Source organism: Centruroides vittatus, unplaced genomic scaffold (genome assembly GCF_030686945.1).
Source record: "Centruroides vittatus isolate TY-2023 unplaced genomic scaffold, ASM3068694v2 contig_1159, whole genome shotgun sequence".
Taxonomy (NCBI): domain Eukaryota; kingdom Metazoa; phylum Arthropoda; class Arachnida; order Scorpiones; family Buthidae; genus Centruroides; species Centruroides vittatus.
This window is the reverse complement of record NW_027120745.1, coordinates 1,943,698-1,966,973: the sequence shown is the minus strand read 5'-3', so window position 1 is coordinate 1,966,973 and position 23,276 is coordinate 1,943,698. Positions and strand designations below refer to the sequence as shown.

At 30.7% G+C, this 23,276-nt stretch overlaps 2 protein-coding genes across 6 annotated transcripts in view; one reads left to right on the top strand and one right to left on the bottom strand.

The window, feature by feature from the left end:
* Window positions 1–23,276, bottom strand: part of LOC136980551 (forkhead box protein P1-like) — a 69,085-nt gene that overhangs the window by 16,887 nt on the left and 28,922 nt on the right. For 3 of the 5 annotated variants that reach the window (XM_067276702.1, XM_067276695.1, XM_067276708.1), the window contains exons 4-11: window positions 16,028–16,159; window positions 11,304–11,507; window positions 10,972–11,206; window positions 10,080–10,398; window positions 7,456–7,645; window positions 4,891–5,128; window positions 2,165–2,242; window positions 1,973–2,049 (exon numbers count right to left, since the gene is read on the bottom strand). In XM_067276702.1, coding sequence (XP_067132803.1) covers window positions 1,973–2,049; window positions 2,165–2,242; window positions 4,891–5,128; window positions 7,456–7,645; window positions 10,080–10,398; window positions 10,972–11,206; window positions 11,304–11,507; window positions 16,028–16,147 — 1,461 coding nt within the window. In that variant the 5' untranslated portion in view covers window positions 16,148–16,159. Of the gene's footprint in view, window positions 1–1,972; window positions 2,050–2,164; window positions 2,243–4,890; window positions 5,129–7,455; window positions 7,646–10,079; window positions 10,399–10,971; window positions 11,207–11,303; window positions 11,508–16,027; window positions 16,160–18,566; window positions 18,797–23,276 lie in introns of those variants that run through there. The other 2 variants (XM_067276683.1, XM_067276688.1) reach the window with 2 other exon arrangements.
* Window positions 14,790–23,276, top strand: part of LOC136980625 (3-hydroxyacyl-CoA dehydrogenase type-2-like) — a 268,457-nt gene continuing 259,970 nt past the window's right edge. Inside the window, exon 1 of the mRNA XM_067276767.1 lies at window positions 14,790–14,795. The gene's annotated coding sequence lies outside the window, so the exon portion shown is untranslated. The remainder of the gene's footprint in view (window positions 14,796–23,276) is intronic.

Sequence of the window (23,276 nt, the reverse complement as noted above, 5' to 3'; positions counted from 1 at the left end):
ATCAAAAATGTTCTTTTCCAGAAACAGATGAATGTGTAAGAAAATGGTTTGTGCAATGTTGTGACCAAGGAAGGAGTTCCTCTTAGCAGAATGATGTTACAAAGGAAAACTGAGGATTTTCCAAAAGACTTGGCCATAGCAAATTTAAAGCCAGCAATGGGTGGCTAGAGGGATTTAAAAATAGATACAACATTGTCTTCAGGAAACTTTGCAGTGAAAGTGTGTCTGTGCCTCAAAGTGTTAGCAAAGAGTGGATCAAGGAGCCCTTTTCTTATTCAAGGCTAAGAACCAGTGGATGTCCTCAATGCAGATGAAACAGGCCATTTTTTCCAATGTTTACCAAACAGAACAGTGATATTTAAGAGACAAGAGTGCTAAGATGGGAAACAGAGTAAAGTATGTGTGACTGTACTCTTAGCAGTTAATCAAACTGTAAGTGAAAAACTTCCACCACTGATGATTGGTCATTCTGCAAAGCCCAGATGTTTACCAAAAGTGAAATAGTTTCCAATAACATACGAAGTAAGTAAGAAAGCTTGGATGATAAGTGAAATCTTCAGTGACTGGTTGAAAGGAATCAAAAAATCTATGAGTTTAAAAAAAAAAGAAAAATTATTCTTTTCATTGGTAACTGCAATGCTCATTTCAACCTCCCTACTCTAAAAAACATCACTCTAAGGTTTTTGCCTGCAAATACCACATCTAAGCCACAACCCCTAAATCAAGAGATCATCCAAAGGTTCAAAGTGATACAAAAAAGAATTGGTTCAAAAACTTCTAGATGCCATTGACAATGGCTATACCCTTCCCACTATCAGAGCCGAATTTTAGGCAATTGGAGCGATTGGTGCCAATCGGGCCCCACGCTTGAAGGGGCCCCGCATCACATCAAAATTTATATATTTAAAAATAGTACATGTTACAAAAATAAATATCTAGGTATATCGTTATGAAAAATAACACAACATATTTCAATATGTAAATTAATTGTTAATTAATTTTGTTATTTAAAGTTTGAGGGGCCCCGCAAAAAAGAATTCAATCGGGCCTCGCAACTATTGGATCCGGTGCTGCCCACTATCAACATTTTGGATGCTATGAAGATGATAGTCTATGCTTGGAAGAATGTTACAGAAAAGACAATCAATAACAGTTTTCTAAAAGCAGGGTTTAAGCAAAGAAATAATAAGAAAGAGGAACAACAACAAAACACCATTGACCTGGTGAAAGACACAAATCAATGAAGGTTGGTTGGTTGGTTGCTGTTTTTTGGCACAAAAGCCCCACAGGCCAAGCAAGCTGCGCCACGACATATGGTGAATTTCTATACATAAATTAAGCTATTATGCAATATGTAATGAAATACTAATCAATCATTAAACAATAAGATTACAAGGTATGATTCTTACATTCAAATTTGAGAAGTAATATTAAACTTATATGAATTATATGAATTTTCTATATTTGTGAATTTCATGATTTGAAATTATTGATGTTTACTATATTGAAAATTCTATGAAAATAAAATTCAAATACTTGAAAAATTTTCATATTAAATAATTTTAGTTTATAAAACATGAAAATTCTCAAGTTTACATCTTAAAGATATAATCTAACTGATTAAACTTAATTCAAATATGACTAATTATAAGAAAAATAATTTCAATAAAAAATTTATTTATGTGATGATATTATTGATGTTCAGAATGATCCAAAAGTAAAAAAAAAAATCTATTTATTAAGAAGTTTGTCAATTATATTTTAAATTTTTAATTTGTCTGTAAAAAGTTACACGACAGCCACGTCCAGTTTCGTATTTTTTAATACTATTTGTGAAATGAATACTCAACCATGAAAGTTGTTATAATGTCTGAATGTGCAACTGAATATTTCAAAGTTAACTTATGTATCTAGTAATGTATTTTAATAATTATTAGCCATATTCGTGTTTAAGTAATTTAATTTTACTTACCTGCCTGATAAGTGAAGCATATGTAAACGGTGGTCTAACGTCAGCAGTTCTGTAAAATTCTCTGTTCCTGTTAATTTCTAATAAAAAAAAATTTAATAACTGAGATTTTAAATCGTTTAAAAAGATTACTTATATTTTAAAATACGTAAAAATAAAAATCTGAATCTTTATCCTTCAAAATGTAGTGTTTACCTTCATTTATATCAAGATTTGACCTTTCTGCCACTCTCCTCCTAATTGGTGAATCAGGAAGAAGTGGTACATCTAAACCTAAAGTAAAAATTAATTTATCAAAAATGCTTTCTTTTATGTTAAAGGAAGAATTTTGTACAATAGCAAAATTATATAATTTTTTTTTTACTCAAACATTGCAAAACTCAAATTTACTACTAAGATATAACTAATACAAAGGGTACGTTCGTAAAGTCAAAAGAGTTAAACGTGTTAGTAACGAATCGTTCAAAAAGTAGTAGTCTCACTCGGTGCGCACGCTTTGCGGCGATAGACATTTCGAACGAAGCCGACGAAGGAAAGAGTTAGTTTACTTCGTTAAGAAAATGGTGCCCGACGATATCGATGTTTCTAAATCTGCTCGAGCATTTAAATTATGAATTAAAAGGTGAAATGATTGAAATAACTGTCCACCCGAAGCAATCTAAGAAAAATATTTCGGATAAGGCTGCACTAGCAACATTCATATCTTCGATTTTAGAAACAGCCATTTAGTTATAAACGATTCGTTCGAAAAGTCTAACGAAATAAAAATAACGACGACGTCGTTCTCGATTAACTCGTTCGACTTTACGAACGTGCCCTAAGTTTGTTTATTATTTCGAGTAATAAAAACAGTTACGTTATAAAATCTTGCAATTAAAAGTATTAATTAAAATACCGATGCCAGGAATTCGTGGAATTAAAATCATCGGTGTAATTATAAACTGATGATTTTATTTCATAAAAAGACGTTAAAAGAATAACATAAAGTTCAATCACCGATAATCAAATCACCAAACAATCCAAGAAATAAAATGAGTAACCTGTCTACTTTAAACAGAAAACAACATATTAATGCCTTAAATAATGACTGAAATACATATATAAATATTTTAAATCACGAAAAAAAACTTTTTAAGTGAATTTTAATTAAAATTTTAACAATAAAAGAATTAAAATGGATTAAATTTTTAATCAAAAGCCATTAATTTCAAGTCCCAAAGTAGTTATATTTTAAATTATTTACTATATTTCATATGTGGAATTTAATTTTGTATATTTAGTAAAAAAGTAAAATTTGATTACATTTAAAGATAGTTGTTTTTTTTTTTTTGACAAAAAAGAGCATGTAACAAAAGTATATATTTCCCAATAGATATAAGAAGGCATAGTTTTTACTGAATAAAAGGATTAAAATTGATAATTTAAATTTTATTTTAATTCTTTATAGTCATAAAAAAACATAATAACTGTTTTATTAATATCTCTAGAAAGAGCTATTCAGTTTTAAAATAATGTAGAAAATTAACAATTACAACTATTAATTTTTTATACTGTTTTCTTTCAATTTATTTGACGATGTTTAATTAATTCAAAAAGGTTTTTTGAAAACAAAAATAATTTTAAATTTTCATTTGGAATTTATGATTAAAGTAGGAATTATAAATCTTTAATAAATCTCCAACAGAACAACTGACTGTTTTTTTTTTAAACTGTAAGTTTATACCATATCTTCATTTAAAATTTTTCAGAGAAATTTATTTTTATTCTATTTTAAAATTAATTTATAATAATCAAATATATATTTATGAATACTAATACAACAGATAAGTCTCAAATTACAATTTTGATTCTTACAACTTTAGCAAATTAAAACTGATTATTAATGAAAATGTGGTTAATGCTACCTATGGTTCCAAAATGGCGGCTCGCCTCCGATTCCAGCAAATAGAAGAAAGGAAACAGTGGGGACGCACGTTCTAACCTAACCTAACCTGTTCTAATAAATTACCATAATTATTACCGACAAAATTATTAGAATAGGTTAGGTTAGGTTAAAACGTGCATCCCCACTGTTTCCTTTCTTCTATTTGCTGGAATCGGAGACGAGCCGCCATTTTGGAACCATAGGTAACATTAACCGAAAATGTATTGTATAAATTATAATAAGTTTAAAATAACTAAAATTCTTTTACAAAAATATGCTTAATTAGTAAGCATGGAGTCAAGTTTGTTTCACTGCTAATTATGAAAGCAATTTTGATTATGCTCGTATATGTTTTTGTATGTTATTTAACGAATAATATATATTAATGTAATACAACTATATAAGTGAGGATAACAGCACATTATCATATCATTTAAAATTATCCTTATCTCTAGAAAAATAAATAATAGAAATGATCGAAAAAATTCTTGTATTGTTTTAAATAACAAAATTAATTATTTGTATTACAATTTTTACAGTTAATCTTAAATGACTGTTTTAATTTTATCACTGTAATGTTTATTTTCTTTACATAAGTAAAATACATAAGGCGTATCAGTATAATAGCTTTCTTTATCTTTTTAATGGAAGTTAATCTTAAATAGTTTGTCTTTCCATCATTTAAAATTTAGTAATTTAAATTATTAATTATTCTAAGTATAATTTAAATGTATCAAAATCAATTATACCAATGAAATGTTATCTGATATCCTGAATGATTCCATTATAATGTAATAAAATTAAATTTTGAGTTTTAATGATATCTTAGTGTCGAGAATAAAGTATTGTAATAAAAAATACGACTATTTCGTAAATTAGCCCTATCAATTTTTCAAACCAACTGCCACTTTAATTGAAATAAGTATAATATAAATTTAGAAATAATAAATATCTAGCACAGATATACAAAACTCTTGTGCAGGTTAATTGAACATACCATTCTCATTACCTGAAATTGGAGAATAATTTTTATCTCCCAATCTCCGCCTCATTGGTCCAACATTACTGGGTGCTGGTGGTTGAAGCACTTGTGGTAATAATCTTGGTACTGGCACTATTGCTGTAGAAGTAGACATAGTTGTTACGGCTGCAGAGAGAGAGGGCGAGGAGGAACTGGAAGCAATTGTCGAAAGTTGTGGTGAAAGACGAGATACTTTTGCCGAGGATGTTGCCGGCTGAAATAAAAATTAACGTAATAATATTTAATATTGCAAATTATATTGATTCGAATTTTAATAGAAAGTATGACTAATAATCAGTCTAAAGATTTCAAATCATTTGTCACATAAAAATTATCCATTTTGTGTAATCATTTTATTGCAGCGAACGTCTCGTTACAAACTGTAGATTTGTTATAACACACCTTCGACTGCCGTAAATCACCGGGCTATAATGTGGCAATAATTTATTAGTAATTTATAATTATTATTGCCAAATTATAGCCCGATGATTTACGGCAGTCGAAGGCGTGTTATTGAAATGTATCAGGTATTATTTATTCTTTACTATTACTTGGTCTGAAAATTTCTGATAATTTTATAATAAAATTTTAATTGAAAGGAATATTAATTTTGTGTAAGAATATAAGAATATAAATATATCATTTTTTCAATGAACTATGTTTTAATGAATAACTTTTATATTCCAATTTTGTCTTTACAATATACTAAAATTAATTTTATGACTGGTTAAGACAACATTTAAAATATTAAAATATTGTTACTGCTTTTATTTAATTTATTTAGAATCTTACAATAAATATGCCATTGTATCTTTGTATTTTGTAAAACAACTGAAAACGTTGTCAAATTTTGATTGATATTACTAAATGATCCTCGTCGTATATAATAAATTTTCAAATGTCTTGACGTAACTTAGATATTTCAAAAATTTTATCGCTCTAAAAATAGTTTTGAATAGTAAGCAATTATCAATTTCTGGTAGAAGTTAATGCATAAACAGATATTAATTTAAAAAATTAAATAAGAAAGGAAGATCTAAGTGCAAGAAGTGGATAAGGAAGAGAATTTAAGTTCTGTCTGTATGCGATTTTTAAATTTAAATTTAAATTTAAACAAATAAAAAAGATGTATATGGGAAATCATTTAAGTTATAGAATATTAAGAAATTAATAAAAATCATTCATTTCTAATATTTTATTTAACATGTTCGATTTTACATAAACTAAAAAAGTTGTAATTCCTATAATCGTTTTTAGTTTAAGTAAAAAACGAATATGTTTAATAATATTAATGTAAGGGCAAGAAGCAGAGTTATTAATAATTCTAAAAGTTTATAGGATAACATATATGGTAAAAGATACAAGAAAAAACATATTTAGTAAAAGCTCACTTTCAAGAATAGTGAAGGTTTTCAGTTTTTTTATAAGAACTGTTCTAAAACCCTTGTTTATAAGACATAAACCTTTCTTATATATTCATGTTATGTCTCATTCTGTAAACAGAACTCTAAAATTTTCACAAACTATCTGCATGATACTTTTCTGTGAGATATATTCAAACCAGAAAATATTGACAGAATCATAAAACTATACATTCGGAATTTGGCAAGTTATGTTATATACTGAACTGTTTTATCTACGCACTTTGCCATTATCTGAAAATGTATGAAAATGCTGTCTCTGTAGATGTTTTAAGCATTTTAATTTGCTCAATTCTATTTGTAACAGTACTTCAAAGATTGTATTACTAAAAATATGTATTTATTATTACTGAAGTTATCAGAAGATATTATCTGTCATAGCCTAAGGGCTGTCCGTTAAAAGGGGTTAATACGTGAAAAAGATTGGAAACTCCCAATCTAAAGTCACATTACCTTGCCTTTTCACTATAGTGGGCATTTTTCTGAATATTTTTCACTCGTAATGAGAGCAGTAAAATATTATGGAATGTATATTCACAGTGCCTCTTCACTCATGAAAATAATGTGAAACTGGACATTGTTGATATACAAGAGACACCATGGATCTGCTGTGTGTTGCCACAGTTCCATTATTTGTTTTCTAGGAATTACTATTTATTTATTATTTGCATTTTTATTTCATTGTATAATCTCTAAAATTAAGTTTAATAATATTGTGTAATATACACTGTACACTACATACCATTTATAAAATTTATTTATTGTATTAAATATTTAGCATGTATTATTACTGTATTTAGGTTTTGATACATATTTTATACATAGTAAGAAGTTATGAATTACAGAAAGAAAAAAGGATTTTTGGAAATTATATAGGTATGTTCCTTTTCAAATCATATAAGTGTAAATATATTCATTCTATATTGACTTTACCATTATTAATCAACAATGTGTATGTGAAATAATGTATAATGGTGCAACATATATAAAGGACCTTCTACACATAAATATTCATGTAAAATCAAAAGTTATTAATATATTTCTAGAACTAATAACTTTTGTATATATAGAAAATTTTGTTTTAAAATTTAATATATAATTAATAATATAATAATATTACTGTATCTGTTTTGGAAGTAGATGAATTGTTATTAGATGGAGATGGCTGTGTCATATGCAAATGCTGCATCATAGCTTGAAGCCTTTCTTTTTCCTTTGACAACTGAAGTTCTAGTTGTGATACAACTTGCATTTGAACACGAGCCTGGGCAGTACTTCGATCGTCTAATTGATGTTCGGTATTTAGATGCCTGGAAAAACGATAAAATAAATTATTATTAATTTTTCTACTTCTGAAATGATGTTTTAAGATATTTAATGATTTAATTTAAAATTTATTAAGATAAAGATAATCATTTTAATCATTTAATACATTAAATTCTTTTTAATAATTTTTTTCAAAATATTTTAAAAAATAATCAAAACTATATTATAAATATGTATTTTTAAATTAAATATAAAAAAAATGCCATTAAAAACATAAAATGGCAGATTTTATGTTTTAATTATTTTAGATATTCTTAAACATACATATAAAAATATAAACAATACTCATATTTAAATAAATTTTCTGTATTTAACTATAGATAACGTGTATAATTTATTTAAGGTGATAATAAATTTGAAATTTACTTTTTTATTATATAATAAAAAATAACAGGATATTGCATTTGGTTTAGTAATAAGACTATTTAGAAAATGAAACAGTCAAACAAGGAAAGAATACCAAAAATAAAATAAAATAAATCCAAATATTTGGAATATCTCATATATAGTCTTTAAAATTTGAATTTATAAAAACACGATAAACATCATAACTATAATAAATAAAATACGTGAGTTTACTTTATTAACTTTTTAGATATTTTGTTTTTATTAAACAATAGAACTAAATGTCATTTTTAAAACAGAAGTAACACATACTCTAACGACACTATTAATTATATTCGTTTAACTGTGTTATGAACTTATATGCAGAAACTTAGCGCATTTAATGTCAAGTTTCGGTACGTTCGGCATTTACATCGTTCGAAATGTAAAATGCTACCGTTTCTGCTTATATCACTACTTTTCTACTTTATTTCATAATAGCATGAACTACTAAAACGATTTATAGTTATAAAATAGCATAAAAATGATGATGTAATTTAAATTATGATTTTTGCTTTTTTTAAAATCATTTTTATATAACTTTGTAATAAACTATAATAGTTTTGAATTCTGTTAAAGCGTTAAGATAGAAATAAAAAATTAACTATTTTTCTTCTAACACTATGGCAGCTTGTCTTGATTTAATTGTTATTTTTCAAGGATAATGAGATATAATCTTATTAGAGGGGGAAAAAAACCACTGGCATTAATACAACATTTGAAGGTCAAGGCCATCTTATTGGCAGTTCTCCAAAATCAAACAGGCATAAAATTTCATATCCTAAGGTTTGGAAAATATGCAATAAAATCTTGGTAGATTCATTTTTATCACAATTCGGAGACAAATCTTTGAAAAATATGGGAAGACAATTAATGATAAGGATAAGATTGAAACTCGTAAGGGCTACAATTTTTATTACTTTGATCCGAGATTTTACGAGAGACCACGACTCGAGTTTAGACCTACAAATCTGGTGACTTTTAATACCTATTGAATTACTTAGATGATTTTATTTTAAAATATAATAAAACTTTGTGCTTATAATTTACATACTAGCAACTGTATTTTTTTAAATTAAAAATATAAAATAATAAAATAAAAAAAATGAAGTGATTTATTTGTTTAAAATATAAAAGAAAATACGTTAGCCGAGTTGGTATAAATTTCAAAATGTCCGAAAAACTTTAATTTGATACTTTACTGTACGCGAGTTAGTTGATATTCATTTTCAATGCTTATTATTAATAATTTAAAAATTATTAAAATTAACAGAATTAAAAACTTTTTATTATTTAGAATAAACGAATATCCAAAATAAAATATCGGTTCATCAATTTGACAAAAATAATGATTAAGTATTAAATTAATACTATTAATTGCCTTAAATTAATTGCTTATATGCATTTTTGAGTATTTATGAACAAGCAAATACAGTATTCATTTCTATATGTTAGAATATTTATTCTGTTTATGGTATGTGTCACATGCGAATATATCAAATTAAATATCTGAAGTTTCAAAAAGTACACCTTCCAAGGTTACATACTGGTAATTTAATTTTAATGTAATTAAATTCAGAATATTTAAATACTTAGGTATATTTTTTATGCAATATCTTGTTTCAATAAGTACAATTCGGTATCCAAAATTAATTAGTAAAAAATATTACTATGATACGCTTCTTGTCTAGTCTTTTTAATGACTTTTGGAGCACTAAGATTGGCCTTACTTTACTGCTAGACTTATTACACCACCACAGGACATCAAATTAGATTTAGAAAAACACTATTTTATTTTCAGAAATATTTACTGAAAATAAAATAGTGTTTTTCTAAGTCTAATTTGATGTCCTGTGGTGGTGTAATAAGTCTAGCAGTAAAGTAAGGCCAATCTTAGTGCTCAAGAGTCATTAAAAAATGTGATTTTATTATAAGAATGATTTTTGAAATCTATAGAAAAGCAATAGTTTTCCAAATGTTTAATTTGTGATGGAATAAAATCACGATTTATTAAATGAATTTTGAAAGTCTTACTTTAAAAATGCCTGTTGTGTATCACATACAGTTTCACAACCAGGCCACCGACAGACACCATGACCATATAAAGGATGCTTGGAAGGACTTGAGGCACTATTAACTTCTTCCTTTAATGTAGAAATGGAACTAGATGGTTGATTGAATGATGTGGATACATCTGTTTGGCCATTGACAGCTTGGGAAGATGTTGAAGTTTGGTTGCTAATTAATGGAGGGGAATGTAACAATCCATTAAGTCCTGTCAATTTTGCTCCATTCTCTTCTTGATTACCATTTCCTTCTTTCCAAAAATTTTGGAGATCATTTGGAGAAAGACCTAATAATGTCAAGATGTCAAATTTTCAGAAAAGATAAGTTAAATTCTTATTTTACATTTTTCATATTACGTCAATTAATAGAATTGATATTATAATAAACATATGAGAAAACTATAATGCATATAAGTACAGTAAAATATGTTTATTGCAATAATTTTGAAAATTTTGCATACTGATAACGTGATTACAATAAACAGTTTACTGTATGTTCAATTATAAAATGTTTAGATTATTATGAAACAAACATCTAAATATAAAAATATAATTAAAAAAAGGTATTAAAATATTTTTTTTGCTATTTTAAAATGTTTTTATTTATATTTGCAAACATTTAGATCGGTATTAACTGGACCGTAACTTAACGAGAAGATCGACATTAATAAATACAACGAATCGATAATTAATTATTTGCGTCGATTAGATTATTATTTACATTTACATTTTAATAAAATGTAAATGTAAATGTTTCACTCTTAACAATTTTAAATTCATTAAAAAAGCTGTAGAATTAAAAGTTAGCAAATTTTAAAATCAGAATTTTCTCTGATGAAAATCTTAAGAAAGAATTTTACCTAAGAAATACTGTTGATGGCCTAATTGTATCTGTTGCATCAACTGATGTTGTTGCACGGCAAGTTGCTGTAGTTGAACTTGCAACTGATGACGATTATTAACTTTTTCTCCCGAGCCCGAAGTGGCACTATTAAGTTGCTGTAATATTTGTGTTTGCTGAACCATGTTTAGCTGCAGTTGTTCTTGGAGATGCGGTATCATCGATTCGAGCTGTTTTAATTGTTGTTGCTGTTGCTAAAATAATAATAAAAAGTAATAAAACGGCTAGTGAGACATTATCCGATCGCTTTTTATTAAAACTTCCACTCGCGTAACGATTTTTAAAACAAACCTGTTGTTGTAAAAATAAGGATTGTTGTTGATGCAATAGTTGTTGAATCTGAGTCGGAGAAAGAACTTGTTGTTGTAAAAGCTGTTGCATCTGCTGACGAACCAATAATTGAGGATTCATCATTAATAATGATGGAGAAAGAGATAACAGAGATGAGCCATCAGATAAAGAATGGCTTAATTTGGATCTCTGTGGTTTGGAAGTCTAGAAAACAAATGAAAAATTTAATGATTAAAATTGTAATGTAATTCAATTAAATAAAAAAGAACTTATTTTTATTATCGGTGGCTAGAATATTTATTAAAAATTGTTTCGCGTCCTTTAAAATCTATATTTATAGAAAATTAATTAATTTTTCAGATTAGTTATCGCGTTTCGAGACAAACGATACGAATTTCGTCGCACGGTCGAAGTCGGAATACTTCGAACGGAACGGGACGGAAACGTTCAAGGAGACTCCTAAAGCTTATTGGGGAGGGAGGTAAAGATCACTTGCATGAATGATGCCAAATGACATTAAGAAGTATTATTGTTCCACCCATGATATGCCATTTACCTGTTCCATATACTGTTTAGTTATAGTTGTCATAGTAACACTTGGGTGTGGTGAAAAGCAAGGAAAAAGGTCATGGAAATAGGATTCATTGGTTGGATAACAAACAGTTGCTCAATTGCAATAATGTTAAAGTGACAAAAAACAAAATCATGGTTTTTTTTAACAATGAAAGGCTTATATATATATAACAAATGAAAAGCAAACTTTCCATTCAATTATTTAATACTAATAAAATGTTTAATTTATTAATTTAATTTTTAAATAAATATAAATAATTTAAAAAATGTAGTTAAATAGAAGTTTAAAGTTTAATTCCATCAATAATAAAATTAATTTTCTAATATCTAGAAAGAAAAATATATATTATTAAGACATTAAAAATTAATATTTAAAAGAAATCATTTTTCTTTTTCATTAAAGTATTTTTAATTAATTAAATATAGAAATATTTGCATTAATATTTAATTTATGTAATATATTAATATAAATTTTTCAAAACATTCTTATATAAACATTCTATTGCTAAATTTTAATTAAAATTCCACAGTTTATAATAAAAGTTTAGAAGTTTGAATCTGAATAAATTTAATTAATTGATAAAAATTTGGATTTCTTTTTTTTTTAAACGGAGGAATTAAAAAAAAATCCAAGCTAATAAATCATTGCTTAGATAAGAAATATATCAAAGCAAGTTTGTAAAAAAAAATAAAAAAATCCCCTCAAAGATCAGAATTTTCGATTGCTGGTGCAGGAGATTTTTTTATATACATATATATATATATGTGTGTGTGTGTGTGTGTCTGTGCCTATGTATGTGCATGTTTTAATTGGTTAGAACAAATTATTTATGATACAATTTATATATATAAAACGGAGAGCCAAAACAAAAATATGGTATATCAATAAAAATAGATAATTACGCTGTAAATTCGTAAGAAAAAGAAAACCTCTCATTAATGCTCGAGTTGACAGGGTTGAGAAGTATTACCTACCTAATGAACACTATCGATAATTAAAAGCGATTGCGGCTAAGAAAACTGCGGATAAACATTTGCTAAAATAATAATGTGATGGATGTCCGAAAGTAGAAAGGCCCCGTGACGGTAGAAGACCGAAAAAAGAAACGTGCAGTATGAAATTTCGTTGCGGCCCTCCCCCGTCGCAGTCTTGTGTGTGGAGGTATTTGTTACCGACTGCCACGCATGTTAGTAAACAAACTAACATGACAAGGGGAGGACTTAGAAAATTAAATATTATATATAACGTAGATAGCGTATGTATGTAGTTACATGCAGCTGTAAATATAAATATATATATATATATTTTTTTACGTAAAATTCGATCTGGATGCGGTTAGCGATAAGCGACAAATATCATCGGTACGCTGCACGGTTTATAAAAATAGGGCGTGTCGAGTATGCAACCGAGTCTGATGGGCAAGTTAAATAACAACCATGTTAAAATCCATTCGCCATTCTACATAAAGAAAACTAGAATCGGGGAGGGGGACCGTACAAAATTCCCGAGCACCGTCAATGTTGACACTCCGTCGTCCCGGGTAACAAATTTCCTGCTTTGAGATGACAAGTCGCCATGACAACTAATGGAGCAGCCAATCAAGTTTGTATTTATTCTCACATAGAAGACAATCACGATGTTCCTACACTTATAGATTATGCAAGCTCACGGCAGCCCAATAACCAAGACGGTTCCTGTATTTGCACAAGTTCCGAAGCAAACATCGCTCCTTGTTACAATGGTACAGAAGACAAACACTTGCCGATTGTGACCGGGAAAGTCTAGAAGGTTCGTTCCTTACTTCCTGGGAGGTGTGTTTGTCCTCAAGTCCACCAATATTTGAAGCCCGGAGTTGCGAGAATGAAATTACAGTTGGGAAGGAATAAAGTGAAGTGAAAATTCAGTCTCTTGCCTTTTTTTTTTCCTTTCTTTTTCTCTTTCTCTCCCTTTATCTCGGAGCGATCGTGATATCCGATGACTGAAAAACTTCCGTTTTAGTTACGTATTTATCTAATTTAGCGAAAACCGCAAACAGGATGTGATTGCCAATAATAGAATGTCTATCTGAAATGTTCACGTCCCCTCGTACATAAGAGGGAAGGGGAGAGAAAAAAACTTTCTGCCGTCTTTAAACCAGATTTTCAAAATAGCCTGACGTCAACTTACTCGATCGTGCGATCGGGCAGCCGTACACTCGTATTCCGTATTTTGGTAGTAGACACATTAATATCCGAAACGTTTCTGCCCGCCAAGTACACGGCAGGTAAAAGAAAACAGAAAAAAAATTGACCGCTCTTGAAATTGTCAACAGTTGTCATGGTTACAAATTTCAAAATATGTTTTCCAACAACAACTAGTTGTGTTGTTTTACGACCGAACAAATAACAACAACAGCTTTTATAATATTTACTTATTCAACAATGTCTGTCGGTCACCGACGAAAATCGTGCCGTTCCCGTATTGAGAATCTATATCGAAGAAGAATAAAAGCCGCCGAAACTTCAAAACAAATATTGTTTACGTTTAAGAAATTCACGCTAAAAAGCTTTTAGCTATTTTTAGACACTCGGCTAATTCTAAACAAGATTTTATTTTTTGAATTAGTCTTCGTGTCTAGAAAATCTGAATTTTTCGACAGAAAACAAATGCATTATCTACGTCTTTAAACCAGAAATAACTATTGTATTTGCCATACACTGGCAAATTCGGATCACTTTTTAAGATTTGACATAGAAGCTTATTGTTAAGAGATTAATTTCGAATCTTTCCGTTTTATATACCAAAATATGCAAATATACCGTATATAAAAGCTTCTTTCTCATTTAGATCGCATGCGGGGACGTCGAGAACGTGTAAGGGACCCGCCGTATTCTTTTGCCCCCCCTTTTTTTTACATAAATGAAATACGTAAAGTGTTTCTTTATTAATAAAAAGCAACACTTATTCGCGTTATTCTATGGGCAAAAAAGGGCAATTGCCTGCAACACCCACCAAACAATAAGTCAACACTGTACTACGTGGGACCTCCTAATTCAAATCTGCCTGTACCCCGAGAAGATCTTAAAGATTTTACCTACTGTTAGTATTAATTTAAATAAGTATGCTCGGGACCGAGGAAAATTTCCCGGCTTTCCTCTCTCTCGACGGTCCTACGACCGTTTTCTAGTTTAAAATAAGAACAGAAGAAGAAAATGCCCTAAAAGAAAAAGTTTTATATGCCCGAGATCTTTATAAATACACGGTATAAAACTGTTTTCTTGCATCGAAACAGACTAAACGGGGAATAAATACCAACAGATCTACAGTAAAAATATTTTAAAAAAAAAGATTAATGGCTAAATATTTCGGTGTCTGCCGTTAATAAAAATTATGGATACAAACACTGATTATAAATAACAAAAGGAAACAGGAAACAAACAAGAGTTTTGCGGAAAGCAAACACTGTGTTAAAAATAGGAAATAACAGGAGATTGACAATTCTATCACATCCTCGTTTATAAAACTTTTTATAAAATACTCGATAACGATCTAAATTCAGATAGACGGATACTCGGGGCGGGTTCTTAAAAATAATAAAGGGTATTTTTAGAAGGAAATTAGTTTTTGCGAAAGGGTACGTCGGTATAATTTTTCTTTCCTTTTTGCAGAAAAAAAAACGAACGTGCGAATTCTGTTATTTGTCCAATTTTTACGGACATGTGGTCAGCGTAGCGAGAAGTTCTCGGACACGTCACGGATCACGTGATGAGTTCGGGTGGGTGGAGGACTTTCGCACCGGTTGTCACGGTAACCAACAATATCAACGTAACGGTTTCGTAGAAAGTAGAGAAAAATAAATAAGTAAATGACATACATTATGTTAGTTGCCGGCAATCGATACCATTAAGGTTGAATAGTAACCATTAAGATAGAAACAGTTTGGGCATGGATGACCGCTTTGCCTTCTGCATAGAATTTAAGAAAAGAGAGAGGGGATGACGAAGTAAAGAGGCGCTCCGTGGTTTTTCTTTTTTTCTTTTTTTTAGTTAGAAATATCACCTATAGGTGGAGCCGCTAGACCGAGCGGTAGTCCAATCCTTTTAAGAGAGTCCGCACGGATTAAAAGTATATATATATATAAAAATATGGGAATTTTTCGGGTAAAACTTACCTGAACGTCTCCGTTTTTGACATCGACGCTGCCGTTTGGTGTCGGCGACGAAGCGGAACGTGTCGTGTGGTTAGTGGACAGATTAATGGCAGATTCACCCGTTTCTTCATGATCCATCATCGCTTCATTTTCCTGAAGAGACAGAAATAAAGAATAGAAGATACAAACCGATCAAAGATTGACAAAAAGTCAACTACACATCCCGACGTGGAATACCGGGGAGGGATTCACACGGAGAAGGAAAGAGGCGGGAAAAAAGAGAAAAAAAAAAAAGAAAGAAAGAAAGAAAAAAAAAATTCCTTAAATCGTCCGTTTGTATTTTCGCACACCATTTAGTCCTTTTATTGATAAAATGGTTCGAGTTGGTTGGAAAGATTTGCCCGCTGGTGATAAGGATACACGAATGTCACTTTTCTGCTTCAATAATTGTTTCCATCACAACGGTTACCTAGGTAACGGCGATAATTTTTTCCTCACTCCCGTCATTACCTTGCGATTACAACCTCCCCATTCGGGCAACAAATTAGGCAGCAGAAAAGACAGAAAAACTGATAGAAAGTGTTTTTATCAAAATGAGTGAGAGGGACGCATTTCGGTTTAAAAAAATATTTTCAATAGTTACTTTCTAACGTGCGCCCGTCTCGGAATTACGCCAGATTCTCTCGTCTAATTCCTTTTCGTTTTGTATTCGAAACGAAATTATCGAGTAATAACTTATTTACTTTTAACGTTTTATATATCTCGTTTTCTTTTTCTTTTGCCTGTATTTCCTATTGTCTTATTTTTCTTTTCTTTCGCCGCTCCTATTTCTATATATTTCATCCCTTCCATGTTTTGTAAATTCTCTATCTTCAATCTTTTTACAAACTTTAAACTTTATTTTTTTAGTAAACATCAAAAACTTAGGTAAACAGAAATCTTTAAAAAGTATACAAGGAGTAGACGGAATTTTAAACAAGTTCCACCTCTTTAATTTCCTTCTCGCTTTCTATTAAAAATCATTAGTAGAAACTTCATTTGAGCGCGACTTTATAATTTTCCGAATGGCAGAGACAGAAAGCGTAATAAATATGGCCGTGTTTAAGATCTTTACCGTTTTTTTTTTTATCTTTGGAGAAAGAAAAAGTGGCATAAAAGCGATGAAATACTGTACGATTCGCAGTGTCCGTCATTAGTTGTGCAGAGAGAGAAGAAAGGAAGGAACAGAAGGAAGAAAAAAATTCGACATTGTCTTTATCTGTCTACCTAGACATTTAGCTATTTCGATAACGTTTTATGAGGAATTGTTCTAAATCCGTGCTTGGAATAACCAACAAAGTCACGAATTGTCAATTTGCCCGCTTCCTCTTAGACTGTTCGAAATTAGATCTTTAAAAGTGTTTAGAGTGTTCGAAAGTATACTCTCCGTATTGCCTCGGATCAATTCTATAACGATGGGGGAGAAGGAAAAAAGTTATCCAACATTAAATAAGCTTAGCGCCTGGTTGTGCGGTTTTGCTGCAAGCTCCATTTGGCATGCAGGGAAGCACGTAAGAGGCTTTCAGGTAAAAATACGAACCTGTGGTAAACACTGGTCGGAAAACTATCGATAAAGTACCGACAATGCCTATCGATTTTAACAATCTTATTTTCTAATATTTAACGAATTTAAGCCGTCCGGGTTTACTTCATTAAGTAAGAAAATTCCGAAAAGTAGACTAAGTATCAACTATATATCAGTCTAGACAGTTTCCTCCATTGTATTAATGGAAAGTACGTGGATAAACAAGCAAAAGTTGTCTTACGTCGGATGGCCCACGCCTATCTCTTGCCAAACTAATTGAAGCAGTTTGTACAGAGGTTAAATTAGTCTTTGTAGACTATCTGTCACTGATGTCATTGAGAACGGTGTCAGGTGGACAAGACCCGACCTCGGGGACAAATGACCGGATGGGGACTTAGTCTGTCTTGTCCCTAGAGGGGGTCAAGTCGTGTCCCTAAAAATAGATCGGGTCGAACTTTTATCCAGGTCACTAGCTGGAGACTAGAAAAGGAAATAAAAAAAGAAGCAAAAACATCCGTAAAAATCAGTTTGAATTTTCCTAATATCGGTTGCGAGCAACAAATTAATGATAAAATTAGCCGCGTTTTAACATCATCGAATACTATCATTAAATTCTCAAATGAGTGTTGACTGATAAACGTTCATTAAGAGTCAGGTAGAGTCATCCAGATAGTGGAAAAATCACCGAAATATCGACACATCTCATTACAATGCTCTCTATATGATGATTAGAAATGTTACCCAAGTTCCAAATGCGTTTTAATAGCTTCGGTTTAAGAGATTGAATTAAAATATCGTTTAAACGCGCCTTTTAATTGAGATGGAACAACTTTTCGAAAAAAGGGGGGGCATCGGGGAAAACCTTCGTTTTTCTCTGTACAGCCTGGCCAGAGACAGTTATCTTATGCGCTTACACGCTACTAACTAAAACTATAAAATTTACGGGTTGAAGCCGTAGTAATTACCGCGAAAAAATATAACTTGCTTTTTACTTACGAGGGGATGAGTGACTGTGTGTATTACTGTATCCCTGACAGGGAAATCTGGAGAATCTGATCTCGGTCTCATTGTCGCCGTTTTCTCTAGTAGTGAGCGACTGATGGGGTCACGAACTCGCAAAACTTCCAGCCAGCCGATCACGTGATTGGTTTGTACTGCACGTGTCAGGAAACGGCCGACCGTAACGCCGACCTAACGGCACGAAAGCGAACTTTTTGATAACCGCTTTCATTTTAACAAAAGCTGGAATCTAGAGAAAACAGCAAGTACTTTATATTTGTATATAATATATATATATAAGTAGGCCTAATTTTTATTTAATTAATTCCCCGTAAAACCGGTAAGGTTCCGGTTTGTAGACAAGTGTTTAAAACAAAAGTAACGGTTTGGTGTATAAGCGTAAAGTTGATCTTATTGGAAATTAGGTAGGAACCGTTTTATCTCGGATACGAGAAAGAGAATAAACGAGATACTTAGTTAAATTCTAAAGATTGCCAGCCGATCTCTAATTGTGTATATATGATTGGAAAATTAATGAATTATAGGAAATCGTTTAGACATCGGAGCTTAATTGAATATATATGAGAATCACAATGATTTTCCTATTAAGTAGGCTCTATTACGTTAATGGAAAGACGTATAAAGGACGAAAAAAGTTCAATCGAGAATTCTGAATTCGAAAAAGATTTCTGTAATGTAAAAATAGAACATCTGTGGCTCTTGCATTAAACAAAACCTTACAATATTAACTAATTTATGCCCTCTCTTTTAAACGCCGCACCTTTAATTTGTTTTAGGAAGCTCGGTTTGGGAATTTCGCATAATAAATCGCTTTAAAATCTATTTTGGCCCACGTTATGATAAATATCCCAATGTGTATAGATGAATAATTATTTGATTAAAAGAAATAAAACTCGAATTTTCAATCGACGGCCTCCGGAACAAGCCTGGCTGTGGCCTTTTAAATAATTCCCGGGGAATAAAATAGTTATGGCAGATTTACATTTTCATTTTAGGCTGATGTTTTATATCTCGGCTATAATAAAGTTCCAATTTTAACTCTTAATACGCTCCAATTATTTGTCGTAAATATGTTAGCCGATGTAAAGTATCGTAATTTTTATCGGAATAAAACGGCGTGGAGACCGATTTGTTATTATTTTCCTTTACATTTCTTGGAAAATGATAGTTTTTGAAAAGTTTCTAAACCCGAAATAAAAGTAAATGCGATCGTTGTGGATTAAGGTTTACAATTTAAATCGTGTAGCAGACTTGGCATTAATTAAAATCTTTCTCGTTGAAGAGAACAGCAATTCATTCGTCTCCATTCAAGAGTTGTTTTGCTACATGGCTACCGATTCCGGGTTTTGTTATGAAATTTATCTAACACGGCGATTAATATAAATAATTCATTTTACTGGCTATTTAAATATTCTCTTATTAAAATTATGAAAACAGCGAAATGAACTAGAAAAGTTGTAAGATTAAATCAACATTGGAGTTGATCGCCAAGAGGCATGCAGTCCGACGATTGTGTATTGTCACTACCAAGTAAAAGGTAACGGTGGCTTACTGAAATTTAAGAGAATTCTGTGATGCTAACAACGGGGGAAAGCCTAGCGCGGTGCCTTTGCTAATGGAATTCTTCACGGTTAAGATGGCCGGGGATCGGATGGACCCGTTACACAACTCACTATCCGCCACTAAATAGGATATTTGTTCTTTATTTACAAAAATAGACATATTTCCCCCTAAAAATGTAGGTTTTCTAAAAGATAAACCATCTTATTTGGCTTTCCTCTATACATTTTAAAAATTAGCCGAGACGTATAAAATAATATAGGCCTCTCATTAAGCTTGGCCTTTGGCGATAAAAGAAGATTACCGTAACAGGAAGTACTCCGATTCAGGCCTTTACAGAGCTAACAGGAAAGCAGTAACGCGCGTTATCCCGATATAAATCCGACGTACAAAGCCATCTTGCAAAATCCCAGCATTTATAAGTATTGAATATGGTTAGCTTTCGTAAACGACAACTCTTCCAGGCTCAAAAGGGTCAAATACAGCATAGTAGATGTTATTGACAATTCTATTCTCGCTATTGAGGAAGAAGCCTAACCTATAAATAGGAACATTAACCTAACAGAAGCCAATGCGGATATTTTTTCCCCCGAGATCGCCACTTCGGACAAAAATAAAAACACATTTAACTAGTTTTTATTTTTTATTTTTAATTCGAATAAAATCACAATAAAGAAAAGAATTATCAAATGCTTTACAGGGGTTCAAAATACGCCAAAATATTAAGTTTAAAAATAACACACTATTCGTAGAAACGCTTTCAAAAATTGGTTAATGTTACCTATGGTTCCAAAATGGCGGCTCGTCTCTGATTCCAGCAAATAGAAGAAAGGACACAGTGGGGACGCACGTTCTAACCTAACCTAACCTATTCTAATAAATTACCATAATCATTACCGACCAAATTATTAGAATAGGTTAGGTTAGGTTAGGTTAGAACGTGCGTCCCCACTGTTTCCTTTCTTCTATTTGCTGGAATCGGAGACGAGCCGCCATTTTGGAACCATGAGTAACATGAACCCAACCATTTATTTTAGCATTTTTCACGTTGGCAAAAACGTTTATTTTCTATAAATCAAGTGTTTGTGATTCGCTTACTTAACAACCCGCTTCTAATTTTCAAACATTTTTCTTTCTTTCCCCCCAAAAAAAACCGTTCTTTCAATTTTAAAATATATTTATTTTTATCACTAGATGGCATTCTATCGCGATTTCGAACACGAGAAATTTTCTAAAACAAGGCAGAATTTTTCAAAAAAATTTAATCTTAAAAATTCAGTAATTACGATATTAAAAATTTTGAAATCGTAATGCATTTTTAAAATTAATCTTCCGTACTTGATTGGTTGTTGTGTTCGATTAAAAAAGAAAAAAAGAAGAAGAAAATTCGAATGGGAATCGAACTCCATTCGTCCGACGATTTCCTTTTAACCAATCGAGATTAGTCTTGGTTAATGACATTACTCCATTCAACTAATCGCTTTACAGTATTGAAAATTTCAAGTATTTAAATTTTTAAAACTTTATTTATGGCGTTCGGAAGCAGATGGTGAACTATTAGAGTGGTTGTTTGACGAATTTCGCTTGTGTAAACGTAATCCGAGTCAAATTTGTTACAATACAACAACAACATCGTAAAACAGCAAACAGAAAATAAAAACAGGAAATTTAATTATTTTTCTGTTTGTTTACTTCTCTCCCGCCTTAAAATGCATGAAAGAATACCCGTGCCGGTGTTAAAAACTTCAAAAAAAGAAGAAGAAGAAGAAGAAGAAGAAAAAAAAGTTTTAAATTCTTAAAGTGCTTATCCCGGAATAATCTAAACTATCTTGGCAAATGCAATTTTTCAAGGCTGGCCTATTAACCAGCTTATTTTGTAAATATAAACTTCTTCCAATCTAAACAGTACTTTACCTTAATCTTTAGGTTTTAACTAAAAAAAATTTACGTTCGAATTTATTTTACGGTTTCGGAGTACTTTAACTTCAAGATTATTCTTAGTTGCTGGACACGATTATACAGAGAGGCGTAAAACACACAAAAAATAATAATACTCTTATTCATTTTCTTTAGCTAAATGTACAAAAAAACGGCACGGAAATTAATTTAACTAGATTAAAGCAGATGCGTGTTAATCGTAAAAATATATATATAATCGTATATTAAATCCAATTAAATATATAAATTCGGTATAAACTTATCTGATTCGGCATTGAGTTTCAAACTTACGAGTGACCCAGGCTTTAAATTGTCAAAGGCCATATCATAGATCACCAGCACGCTTATAGATTATCAATAGACTCGCTTACGGTAGTGGACTATAGATCTGTCGAAACGTTTAATCTAGCATAATATTAACTAGTTTAAAGAATTTCTAAGCCCGTATTTCTACTTTATTAATCGTCGTTTTTAATCGAATAAAAATATATAAGCTTCGTTAAATTGTAGACTAAGAAGTAAATGGGCCTACTACTTTTTCACGTTTGTTAACCGGTAGTTTTATACTCTACGAGAATCGCTATAAAAACGTAACATCACCAGTTTATATTTATTTATTTCTTTCTTAATCGTTCGAAATCATCATTCTAAAAACTCGAAAGACGATTCGAGTATTGTACCGGTGTTGCCGCTAAGTAGGGCCGGTAGGCCTACTTATCGGCGTGAAGTATCTCCACACGTCTCTCCGTAATAAATGCGTATACAAAAAGCAGGGTAAAAACGAATAAAAACAAGTGAATAAATCATCTAAAACATGCCGTGTAACGGTCCGAATCGGCTTTCTATAAAAAAAAAAAAGAAAAAATGTGTAATTTAAAAAATAGATTGCAAAGAATGAACTGGACTTATTCCTTCTTCAAACACGCATAAACTACAGACCCCCGTTCGTCCCCTCCCTTCGTCATACTAATTTTCGTAATTATTTTTACTTTGGGTAAAGCAATGAAAAGTTTTAATTAATTCGTCCAAGCTAGATTTTTTCTATATCTTTATCCCTGAGGACTAATAAAAACAGACTAATTGAATTTGTGGTGTAATTCAATTAAGAAATTATTACTAGCCCACAAATATAATTAACTCAAAGTACGCGATTTGGTTGCATTTGCCATTTCTGACAGATTTTTATTA